The sequence below is a fragment of the Theropithecus gelada genome, chromosome 20, assembly GCF_003255815.1.
Source record: "Theropithecus gelada isolate Dixy chromosome 20, Tgel_1.0, whole genome shotgun sequence".
Taxonomy (NCBI): domain Eukaryota; kingdom Metazoa; phylum Chordata; class Mammalia; order Primates; family Cercopithecidae; genus Theropithecus; species Theropithecus gelada.
The window spans coordinates 6,219,651-6,231,754 of NC_037688.1; the positions used below are offsets into that span (position 1 = coordinate 6,219,651).

General features: G+C 47.4%; 1 protein-coding gene across 1 annotated transcript in view; it reads right to left on the reverse strand.

Annotated features, from left to right (window-relative positions):
- Positions 1–629: 629 nt before the first annotated feature.
- The window catches only part of N4BP1 (NEDD4 binding protein 1), a 74,365-nt gene continuing 62,890 nt past the window's right edge, over positions 630–12,104 (reverse strand). Inside the window, exons 5-7 of the mRNA XM_025370864.1 lie at positions 9,887–9,994; positions 8,035–8,142; positions 630–5,149 (exon numbers count right to left, since the gene is read on the reverse strand). Of these exons, the coding sequence (XP_025226649.1) occupies positions 4,792–5,149; positions 8,035–8,142; positions 9,887–9,994 (574 nt within the window). The 3' untranslated portion in view covers positions 630–4,791. The remainder of the gene's footprint in view (positions 5,150–8,034; positions 8,143–9,886; positions 9,995–12,104) is intronic.

The following is a 12,104-nucleotide window of genomic DNA, read 5'->3' on the forward strand; positions in this document are numbered from 1 at the left end:
CTGACTGGGGTGGACACTCCTGAAGCCACGTTTGCACATGTCTTTGGACCTTTCTAAACAATCTATAAGTCCTTGCTAAAGACAGTAACACACGTTACTCAAGACTCTCAATTTCAAGGGATGTAAATCCAACCGGAATGACCAGCTTAAGCAAAAAGGGAACTGTGTGAGAATACTGGGGTGTGGCGACATCTGAGGAAGGGCTTTCCTGACAACGGGAACCTGAGGCTCATGCTGCCAGGAACCTCTCTCACATCGCCGCTTCTTTCCTGCCACAGGTCGGCTTTCCCCAGGGTGGACAATGGCTTCTGACAGATCTGGGCCTGGTATCCCACGATTCCCACCACCACAGAGGAACTCTCCAGCAGGAGTGACTTGGACTGGCGTAGCTTGGGCCAGGTGTCAACCCTGGCCAGGAAGCCTGAGTGCATCTGGTACGCAGCCTGTGCCAGGTACCCCTCACCGGATCCATGTGCCCAGGATGCTGTGTGCTGGAGCCTGGCAGGGGAGGGAGAAGGGAGTGGAGTGACCCCAGTCCCACCCCAATGTCCCACCAGAGGGCAGTGGATTCCCGGCCTCTTACTAGTCCTGCTGCCAGATGCCGCAGTCAAGAAGGCACTGTTCTCCAGTTCAGTTGAGCAGACATTTATTGAGCACCTATCAAGTGCAAGGCACTGTGCTAGGCGCCGTGGGAAATACAGAGAACACAGGCGGTCCCTGCCCGCGAGGAGCTCACAGTCTAGAAAGGGCAGCAAGACACAGTACACAATCAGCGGCGGCAGCACCAGCCAGAGCGGCAAGTGCCCAGAGCAAGACACAAAGTGCTGTGCAGTCACAGAACATCATGGGGCTGCTTCTGGCAGAAGCACTGGAAAGGGGACGAGACTCAGGCTGGGCCTTCCAGGAGGGAAGTCATTTAGGAGAAGGGCATCTCTAGCGGAGAGAGGTCCATCTGCGGAGCCCACAGGTCATGGGAAACGTGTGGCCACAGGGAGCATTTGGGGACAGCCAAGTATGGCTGGGAGGTGGACAGCCACGGACACCAAGCTCAGGAGGTGTGAACTTGGTGCTCTGGTCAAACAGCTATTGCAGATCACTTCGCAGGAGGGGTGACTAGAAGTATGTTACTGGAAGGTAAATCTGGCTGCATTGCGGTGTCTCGATGGCAGAGGACAGTGCTGGGAGGGGCTGGCCAGTTAGGGCCCACCACCCCTGGGTGTCTTGAGAGTAGCGGGCAGGGGGCAGCCAAGCACAAGGGCAGAGCAGGGGATCATACGGAGGGTGGGTGTGGAAGGAGGGAGGGACCCAGAGCAGGCTGCGGGTCTTGGAAGCCTGAGGATGCCATAGGGCTTCCTAGTAGAGTGGGAAGTGCACTCCTGAAGGGCAGGGCTGGAGGTCACTACAGAGAGGGGACAGTGGGGACAGGGACAGTGTGGCCCTAAGGGTGACTGCGGTTTCTCAACATGTGGTCCGTTGATCACCTGCATGGGAACTGCCTGGGGAATGTGCTCATTTGCAGATTCCTGGGCCTTCTCTAGAACTACTGGGCAAGCATCTGCTGGGTCATGCCCGGTAACCTGCATTCTTAACACCAGCTGCCCTTTCCAGCTAGTCTGCAAACCATTTGCTGAGGAAGAATAGGGTGTTAAGGGCTGGCTTTAGGCAAAAAGAAGAGACAAAAAGAATGAGGGAGGTCTGGGAGTGAGGGAAGTGGTGGGAAGCAGGGAAAGTCCAGTCAAGCCACGTGCACCAGCAAGACAGCCCCAGCGCGGCCTTGCAGCCAGGCACCGGGCTGTCCCCAAGGGCTGCTCTCAGTCCACTTTCACTTGGTGGGCGAAAGCCACATTTGCAAACTGGGAAGTGGAGAGTGGGAGGTGAGGGGAAGCACTAGCAATGAATGAAGAAGATTCTTCTGGGAATCAGGCTGTTTCAATCTAAAACATCTGAGATAAATGGCAACACTGGGGAGGAAGGTGATGAACAGATGGAGGTGAGCCAGAGCCACTGCCTGGGCAAGTCGGCCAGGAGGCGGGAGGTGCGGGTCAGAGACACTGCAGGAACTGGGTGAAGACGAGGAGGTGCGAGGAAAGGGGTTGAGGGACGGTCCCACGGGCAGCCACACCTGAGGTGTGGGAGGCAGGTGGGAGCTGGGGGAGGGCAGGGAAAAGAGGCATTTGTGTGTGTAGATCTGAGTCCTCCCTCATATCCCAGCCGTGTCACAAGCCTGCATGGGCAGGAGCCCGGCTCTCCCTTCACTGGTCTCAAAAGCCACCCAGGCCTGAGTCCCAGCCACATAGCCGAGCCTGCCTAGCAATGCTGACCGGCCATCCAGGATGGCCCAGACACCTTCTGTCTCCTGAATACAGCCTACAGGGGTTCAAACAGACTGCCTGCATTAAGGTCAGACAAGGCTCTTTTACTCCCGAAGACAGTGGCCTGGAGCCTCGGGAAGAATGTAGGCCAGGGAATCCCCCAGCCCCTCAGGATAACCTCTCTGAGCAACACACATCCCGTCTGTTGAATGAGGGTGACATCTCTCTTCTGCCAGCTACTTTACATGGATGCCACGAAGTGGGAGAGCCTGAGCAGTAGACAGGGAAGCGGCGGGCGGCCCCGCTGCAGGAGGTAGACAGGCTACAGATACTTACGCAGCAGCCACACTGAGGCTAGTACTGGGGGAGGCTGAGAACCAGTAATGAGTTTTTAATGGTTTGATAATTTGGGTTTTTAAATATTAAATTTAACTAAACCTGAGGGGTTTCAGAAGGAATGATGAATTCCGTCTCATGCTGTCACTGATGAAGGGAACCAATGAGCACTTTGCTCTTCCTTCCTTCCCACAGCCAAGAAAGGGAAAGGGGACAGGCCAATCTCTCCGAAGCAATAGTCAGAACAGAAAGACTTACAGAACTCAAACGTCAAGGGTCAAATAGCTTCTAGAGCCGGGAGAAGTGGTGACCCCCTCAGCCTAGCCAGCACCAGCCAGCATGGGTGGAGACTCAGTCAGGCGGTCAGGGCGTCTCCTGGGTTTCCTCTCTGAAGCAGAGGAGAAATAGTGGGTCAGCCAGGCTGCTGGACCGAAACGTGAGCCAGAAGGCCAGAGTCACTGCAAGACAGCCCCAGTCCGCACACCTCAGTTGTGCTTTTGAAAACAGGTGCAAAGCTGAGGCATGGGAGCTGTGACTGAAGTTGCCCTCCTGGCTGGCCTTGTCTTCTACCTCTGCTTCCACAGCTGGGTGACTTGGCCACCGGCCCAAACAATGAACAACCAGTTCCACATTAGGAGGCATCATGGACGCATCTGAGAGGAAACATGATTGAAGGACAAGCCTGGCCTCATGGAGAGCTCTGGATTCATCCCTTGAAGGATGCAGCGATCAAACAAAACCAAGAAGCAGGCCTGGAGGTAGCACTCTGGGATGCCCCCCAGTCCCCTCACCATGAACAAACCAGCACTGAGTCCTCAGCCTCCACTCCTTAGGCCCAAGAGAGACATGATCTACGGACAGGCAGGAAGCCGACTATGAGCAGCCTGGGGGCGCAGGTGTAAAATACAAAGCCCTTTGAAGATCCAGACAGTAAGAGTAAAGATGTTAAGATTGCCCAGGAAAAGAACTTCACTGACACTGAATTTGGGCAACACCTAGAACAGACAATATTAAGGTATCAATTCTGAGAAAGACTCACAAGAAAGGCTGTTTAGGAGGACACCAGAGAGACAAACACAGGGAAAATAAATACAAGGGCTCTGGCCCCCCCACTCCCTCCCCCCAACAGAAGCTACTAATGCTATTTATTGGCTTGGGTCATTTTTGAGAGTAGAAAATCATTTTTTGGCAAAGCTGTACAAACTCCACATCGGGGCGTCTTCTGCAGTTGCGGACACAAGATGGCCAGTGACCAGGCTCTTTATTAAACTTCCTCACGACCCGCTATGGTGTTCAGAAGCTAAGAAGTGACTTCCTGAGCCAGGCCAGGTGTGTGGAGGCCTTAGCCTGTGAGCGTGTCAAGCCCTGGCTGGGGAGCCTGCTGCCTGCCCAGCCACTCCTCAGCTGTGGCTGTGGTTATGGGTATGGCCGGACGGCGTGCACACTGGGCCGTCCCCTTTTACGCAGGGTGGAAGGGGAAGGGTGGGACTCCACGGGCTCCACAATATCTTCTAGCCCTGGTATCCTGTGAGTCTAACTTCGCCCTGGTCATTCACCACGGCTAGGCACCAAGTGCCATCTAGTGGCACCGCGGGTCCACTTTCACAATGCTCCAACCAAAGACTCTGCAGGACAAACCAACTCTTACCCACTCTAACTCCGGGGGTGAGGGCAGAGGAGGCCGGAAGGGTGAGCACACTTCATGGTAGTGACGGGACATATTCATCTCAAGAAAATATACTTTAAGAGGTCTTGCTTTCCTTAAGAAAGCAGCTCTTTTTTTTTTTATTTATTTATTTATAAAGGCTAACCATATCCATTTGTCAATATTTTCGGCTTTAAGGAAAATAGTTTAAAAAACATAAAAAGGTAAATACACTCAAGAGTAACTGCTATTAAACAGTTCTGAACAGGCAGAAAATGTAGACTTTCCTTTAACAGAAAATGTTAAATCTGTAATAGCAGCATAATTTATATATAGAAAAAAGCTGGTTTTGAAAACCCAGATTTATACACAAAACATTTTTTTTTCTATACAACTGCGTTTACACTGGGAAATAAGTTTCTTCACATTCCCATCAGGTACAGGTGTGAGCTTGAGTTTGATCAGCCAGCCCTGAGCGCAAGCTTCTCAGCACAATCTTCAATCCAACACCATGGCAGAGAGCGCGTTTAGATCTTTCATGTATGGGTGGGCCACCAAGATCTGGTCTATTTTCAGTCTTTGCTCTGAGTCAGGGAAGATCTTCAGAAGGGCTTCCCTCAGCTCGTTGGTTTCTGCAGAAGATCGCTGAGCTGGCATGGGCAGGTTCTGCTGGAGATTGGGGAGGGTTGGCAGCAGTGGGAAGTGGGGCTGCTGAGGGAGCCAGTGACTTGAAGGGGCTCCCTGAATCCGGGTCGGAGGCTGGTGGCTGGTGCTGGCTGCCTGGGTGCCAGGGACTCTGAAGCTGGGGTCAAACATGCCCACATTTGGCAGGGCACTGAGTAGGGGCTGCATATCTCTGTGAATGGAAGCAAGTCCTGGTGAGTTGGGTTATAAGTAAATAAAAAATCACGGAGATATTTTAGAAGGTAGCTGCGGCAGGCCTTGAGGCTCAGGATGCCACTCCGTGGCTTCCAAAGACAGGATGCAAGACTGAGGTGGAGGTGGTGACAGTAGCTGCCCACAGAGGAGCCTGCGGGGATTCCACTGACGCCATCTCAAGGTGTGACAGGGAATGAGTGCACTCTGTGAGGGAGCACCGCCCTCCCAGGTCTTCTGCTGTGAGGACTGACCCCATCCAGCTGTTTGGCTCTAACCAGGGTACCCTTGGGAGCTTTCAAAAGGTTTAACAGGATCTTACTCTTCTCAAGATTTTGATTTTGTGCAGGACCCTGGTTAACAGAAATTAGAAGAGACTCCTTTTGGGGAGAGTGGCAGTCCCCACCGACCCAGTCTAGATGAGGTGTGGGTGGGTGCCCACACTTGTATGCACATGGGTGTGTACGAGTATGTGTGTACAGGGAGGGCATCTGTATCACTCAAAAGCCTCCCACTGGACTCGACCTGCAGGTGAGAAATGAGGCTAGCTGAAGTTTCCCCAACTTTAAAAGCTCAACTTCAACAGCCCCTCTGTGATGGAAGTGATTCCCAACTTCTTAACCAATTTGTGAGCAGCTCTACAAAAAGCCACCAGGTGAGAGTGAAAAGGCAGGCAGACAGACCCGGTACCAGGTTGCTCAAGGAGTGGGAGGAAGCAGAGGACTCTCCTTCTGGTAACTGTGACCCACAGACGTGACTGATGCTCACACACGGGCCTTGGGCCTGAAGCCCAGCAGGGGATTTCCAAAGTTCAGATGTGGGGAAGGAAAACGAGATGGACTGATGAGCGTACCAGGTGTGGAAAATGGCTGCCATTCTCTTCATGTGGGTAGAGAAGCGTGGCGTTTGGCAATTAAGTCCTCATCTGTGTCATAAAACCCAAAGGCTCAAAAGAGAAATGATTCACAAGACCAGGGAGCTGAAATTGTAGTGGTCTCCTAGGTAGAACAGACCACCATGTAAAAAAAAAAACCCATCACCACCTACCACTGAATCCAAACCTACAACTCCCAATGGTTCCTGTTACAAATGGAAAAGATCGGCTGGGAAGTGTGACTGCCTAAAAATGCTGAGAGAGCTGTGTGTCTTCCTCTCAGCTTAGACCCCCCCATCACACCCCCATGCAAATACCAGCTGGGAATGCACAGAAGTGCAGTCTGGTTTAGTTTTTAAAAAGAGTAAACATCAGTCATGGGGTCCTATGATCTGCCTGTTAGGTTCACAGGCATCTTTGGTTAATGTCTGTTACCTAAGAATTCTGAAAACAGAAAGAACCACTAACAAGGTGTCCTAAAAACAAAACAAACCCAAACTACAACAAAGAAAACCTAAACTACCAAATCATTTTCAGATAAATACGGAATACTGGCTTTTCCATTCAGTGAAGGTAGAAAGTAATGGTCAGTTCCCCCAGGCAGTGATTCCTGAGCAGTAAGTAATTAATATAAGCATAACATGTTCAAAGCAAATGACTTTAGAAAATGAATGTAAAAAGACACTCACACACATACAAAATGAGCCCATTAGGCACTCATGGTTCAGAGGGAGAGCTCTCACACATACATGATGAACCTAAGTAGTGTTCGCCAGTAAGTGACCACCAGCTTGGAAAAACAGCTTTGTTTTTTGTTTGCTTGTTTTTGAGATAGAGTCTTGCTCTGTAATCCAGGCTGGAGTACAGTGGCGTGATCTCGGCTCACTGCAACCTCCGCCTCCTGGGTTCAAGTGATTCTCCTGCCTCAGCCTCCCGAGTAGCTGGGATTACAGGCACGCACCACCACACCCAGCTAGTTTTTGCATTTTTAGTAAAGCCATGGTTTCACCATATTAGCCAGGATGGTCTTGAACTCCTGACCTGAAGTGATCTACCTGCCTTGGCCTCACAAAGTGATGGGATTACAGGCATGAGCCACAACACCCGGCCCCGGCTGTCTTTTTAAACCCACAAAAAGGCTGGACGAGGTGGCTCACGCCTGTAATCCCATCACTTTAGGAGGCTGAGGTGAGTGGATCACCTGAGGTCAGGAGTTTGAGACCAGCCTGGCTAACATGGCGAAACCCCGTTTCTGCTAAAAATACAAAAAATTAGCCAGGCGTGGTGGTGTGCACCTGTAATCTCAGCTACTCGGGAGGCTGAGGCAGAATTACTTGAACCTGGGAGGCGTAGGTTGCAATGAGCCAAGATCGCGCCATTGCACTCCAGCCTAGCAGTGAAATTCCATCTCAAAAAAAAAAAAAAAAAAAAAAAAAATCAATAAAAATAAACCCACAAAAAAAGTTTGGCTTCTGTCTTTTCCTAGGATGAAAACGGAAAGGACTACAGTTGAAAATCTGGGATGCTTGCTACATTAGCTTCCACATATATGAAACCAGCACTAAATTTAAGGCTTAAAAAAAAAATTTTGGCCAGGTATGGTGGCTCATGCCTACAATCCCAACACTTTTAGAGGCTGAGGAAGGCGGATTCTTTGAGCTCAGGAGTTTCAGACCAGCTTGGACAACATGGTAAGACCCTGTCTCTACTAAAAATACAAAAAAAGAGCTGCGCGTGGTGATGCGCGCCTGTGGTCCCAGATACTCGCGAGGCTAAGGTGGGAGGATTGCTGAAGCCTGGCGGGGCAAAGGTTGCAGTGAGCCGAAATCATGCCACTGCGTTCCAGCCTGGGTGACAGAGCAAGACCTTGTCTCAAAATAATAATAATAATTTTTAAATGCCATTTTTAGTTGATAAAGACAGCACTTGCACTAAAGCACAAAGAGTTGAAACTGACGTTTTAATATAAGACAATCTGAAAAAGGAAATACCTAAGACAGACTTCCTTCTGAAGAAACTCCTCTAATCGAGGTCCACTTCTTCCCAGAGGATCATCAGGAACCATAAATATGTCCCCCACGAACGTGTACTGCAGCAGCCTACAACACAGAACACCATGAGGCTGAGAAACAGGGTCCTCACTGCCCAGGGCCTACAGGATCCCAAAGCAGCCACCCGATGCCAAAGCAACGGTCAGGTCAGCCTACAAATCCTAAGACTGCTCAACTGCCTAAAAGCGGGGAAAACAACCAAGTCAAACCCTTTTAATGTCTGTTTTGGACATAAATACAATAGAGTCAGAACATTTTATCAGCCGGCCCTCAAATTTCTCATCAAGACTTGCAGATTTGTACTGGGCTTAGGAAGCCGCTTCTTCTTCTAATATAACTTTCAATATAACTTTGAAAAATAAGATTTAAAGACTGTCAGCTTAGGACACAAATGCTGAATGAAGGTTTAATTTTTGAATAAAACTGGTAATAAATGTGTCCATAAGCAAACCCACTGAAAAGAATATTTTTAAAAAGGAAAACGATATATGAATAAAGGAAATCGGAGGTCTTTAGACCACTATTTACCATATCGGGAAAAACAGAAAATAAAATAATCTTAAAAGTCCAAGTGCCTGTGCTTGTTGTCCAGGTCTCCTTTCTGCCTTGTTTTTGTGAATGCTGAAAGCAACAGCTTGGCTGGAGAACACCAGTCTTGACTGCATTTAAACCCTCCATGCATACATGGATGAGTGTCAGTAAATACTGACAATGAGCCCAGGCAGAGGTCCAACAGAAACATGCCCTACAAGATTAGTGGCTCATTAACTGTGCCCAGAAGGTCAAAGACTGATTCTCATTCTCGGTTCAGCTATCAACAACAGCTTTTTAACAGCACCGGTGTCAAAATGCATACAGTAATTAACTCTCACCTGGGCTTTCGTAACAGACTCTTTTTCTAAAATCTTCTAATAATTTAGGAAAATATAAATACCAGGCAAGGTACAAGTGTGAAACCCCAACAGGGATAAATACTAGTTATCCTAGCTATATTGCGAGTTTTACTTAGCGTGAGGTATGTTCACTTTATGTTTTAAGATTTCTGGCCTATGTGACTTATCCCTGGCACTATCACAGCCCCTTGCTTTCTATTTTAAATAACTGGTCAGGTGATAGTTGTTAACAAAAAGTCCTAGCAGCCAGTGCCCACTCATCTTAGGGCATTTTTCAGCAGTGGACACCTTCATAGTTTTATTACAAATGAAAAACAGCAGTGAATGCTAAACTCTTGACGTAACTTTGTTTTATTTTGGATATCTAAAGATGTTTTCAATATAGATGATTAAACTGACCGTAAAAACCTCCAGAAAAGCATCAGATATTAAAAAGTGGAAATACTCTCTCCAGACCATGAAGAAGTGAAAGCCCAGTCAGCACACATTGCTTTTGGGCCTTTCCTCTTGCTGGAATCCCAGCTGCCATGAAGTTCACCCTTTCACTTCACAGCTGAGTAAATTAGGAAGCCGTTTGTGCTCCATCACACTTAACTGTGCCTCCTGCTGCATGCAGGAAAACTCTGATGCCCTAGAAGGCCGTAGTGAGAGCAAAGCATGTCCACACTCATCACTGCCAGCTCTGCTGCTCTGCGCCGGGCCCCTGCTTACCTGGAGGGGCCAGTCACCTATGAAGTGGGAGTACAGCACAGTCTTATGATACTTTGGTCCCTTATATTGCCTTCTGTGGGGCCAAGGAATATAGAAAACAAAACAAACAAAATGCACACAGAAACAATTAACAACAAAACAAAACAAAACAAAACTTTTCTGACCAAAGACAAAGAAGAAAATATTACCTTTTTGTAATAATTTCTCTCCAAGAGACTGACTCATTCACAAATTCTCTGAAATTATCATTTGTCACAATTATACCACCAGTTTTGTCCGCTAAGTGTAGTAGAAACCTATGGTAATATAACAGAGTTTAAAATGAGCAACAGGCATCCTTGGCTCAGAGAAGCCATGTTATAAGAAAATAAGAGAAGGGTTCCTCTTCAAAGGAAAACCATCAAAGAATTTAACCAAGGCTAGGCCACAGAAAAGTTTAGCCCCTATCAACTGAAGATCAATCAGAATGGTGAATATCTCTAAAATTATTAGTGTGATTATAAAATAGATTGTCTTTCATACAATTTCTTTTGTTAAGTGATCTAAACTATAATTTATTCAAAAGTTGTATTATCAGTAAACAGTGTTAATAAGAATACATGAATACCAGAGCAGAGAATGAGAGCTGACAACCCTGTGAAATCATTATTCAGATTTAAGTTACTGAGCAACAGTATTCTGGTTCTAAGATTAGCTGCTTAGTACAATCAGCCTTACAATTCTCTTTTCTTTTTAAAAATTCGTTAAGTTCAAGCCCAGTGTGGTGGCTCATGCTTATAATCCCAACACTTTGGGAGGTTGAGGTGGGCGGATCATTCAAGCCCAGGAGTTTGAGACCAGTCTGGGCAACATGGTGAAACCCCGTCTCTACAAAAAAATACAAAAAAATTAGCCAGGTGTTCCCTGTAGTCCCAGCTACTCAGGAGGCTGAGGTGGAGGATCATCTGGGCCCAAGCAGGTGGAGGTTGCAGTGAGCCAAGATTGTGCCACTACGCTCCAGCCTGGGCAACAAAACGAGAGTGTTTCCCAAAAAAAAAAAAAAAAAAAAAAATTCACAGGTTCACACTGCTCTGATTTAAAAAGAGGTATCTAGAATTGCCATTTTGTTTAGACTAAGTTATAGATTCACTCAAATGGAAGATATGACAGGATACCTGGTGATAAAAAAGGGAAAGGATGAAGCAGTAAAGAAGACTTCCATTTCACTGCTGATTATTCATGCTCAGACCCTCTTAATAAGAAATCTGTGAGGATAATGTGAATTTTATCTCATAAGTTAGGGTGACCACATTTGTCTAAGGATATGTAGACCAAGATAATAAAAAATAAATTAAGGGACTCATTGGAATTAAAGGTACAGACAACTGCTTTTACTAGCAGTGATGAGTACCTAACGGGGATTTTAAAAACCTCATTAGTTTCAGAGATCTTAGAAAACCTTGGAAATTAAATATGATTTAGTTCTTTGGCTTTATTAAATAACATTTTACAAATGACTTCTAACTGGCATGAGTTGTAAGTGGTAATGTTTGCCACTAACAAAAACAGGCAGTAAGGCTTCTGAGTTCATGAATGAGAACATATATACATGTCCTCTGAAAACCCAAAGAGCCATATCAGCCAAACAAGAGCTTAGTCTGCATACTTGTGTGTGTGTTCCAACCCTGCTGGTGTGAGAATGAAGCTGCTGTGTTAGAGGACCTGAGCCCTGCAGGGTCCCTGCCTGTGTCACAGGGCTGGGCAGGAAGTGTCCTTCCATTCCACCTTCTAGTACTTCTCACCTATCCCCCAGGCACCCACATATGGTATCCTCTTTCGGCTCTTCCATGCCACCTGATTCTCACCCATCAGATCTGGTCTTGCATACCAGCCTGGTGCAGGGCAAGGGACTGTCAATGAGAAGGCCCTTCTGGTGAATGAATATATGTCTGCTGTGGTCCCAAGCCCCTCATCCCTCTCCCCAGGCCCTCTTTTCATCTCTTACCCATTTGACTATCATTCACTAGCTTGGGTCACAAGCTAAACACTATCTTCAACGGAGTGGTGTTTTGGTGGAACACAGGCAAAAACACCAGGGGTGCTGTCAGTGCTATAAGCCAGATGAAAATAAACAGGGCAAATGCAGGAGAGAAAAGAATAAACAGCTACCACTAGGTTCCCAAATACTAGTAGACATGCTACTAATTTCATACCATGAGGAGGATTTTAAAAACTGGTCCTATTTCCATTGGTTAAGTTTGGAACCTTCTCTTACTCAACCACAGCAAAACTCTCTTCTGTTACTTATGCACATGTCTTCTCAAAATTCTTGAGGGCAGGAGGTGCATCTGAATCATGTATGTCCCCAGAACCTACCTCAGCGTATCAGATTTGGTTAGTGCTCAATAAAGTTTTTTTTTTTTTTTT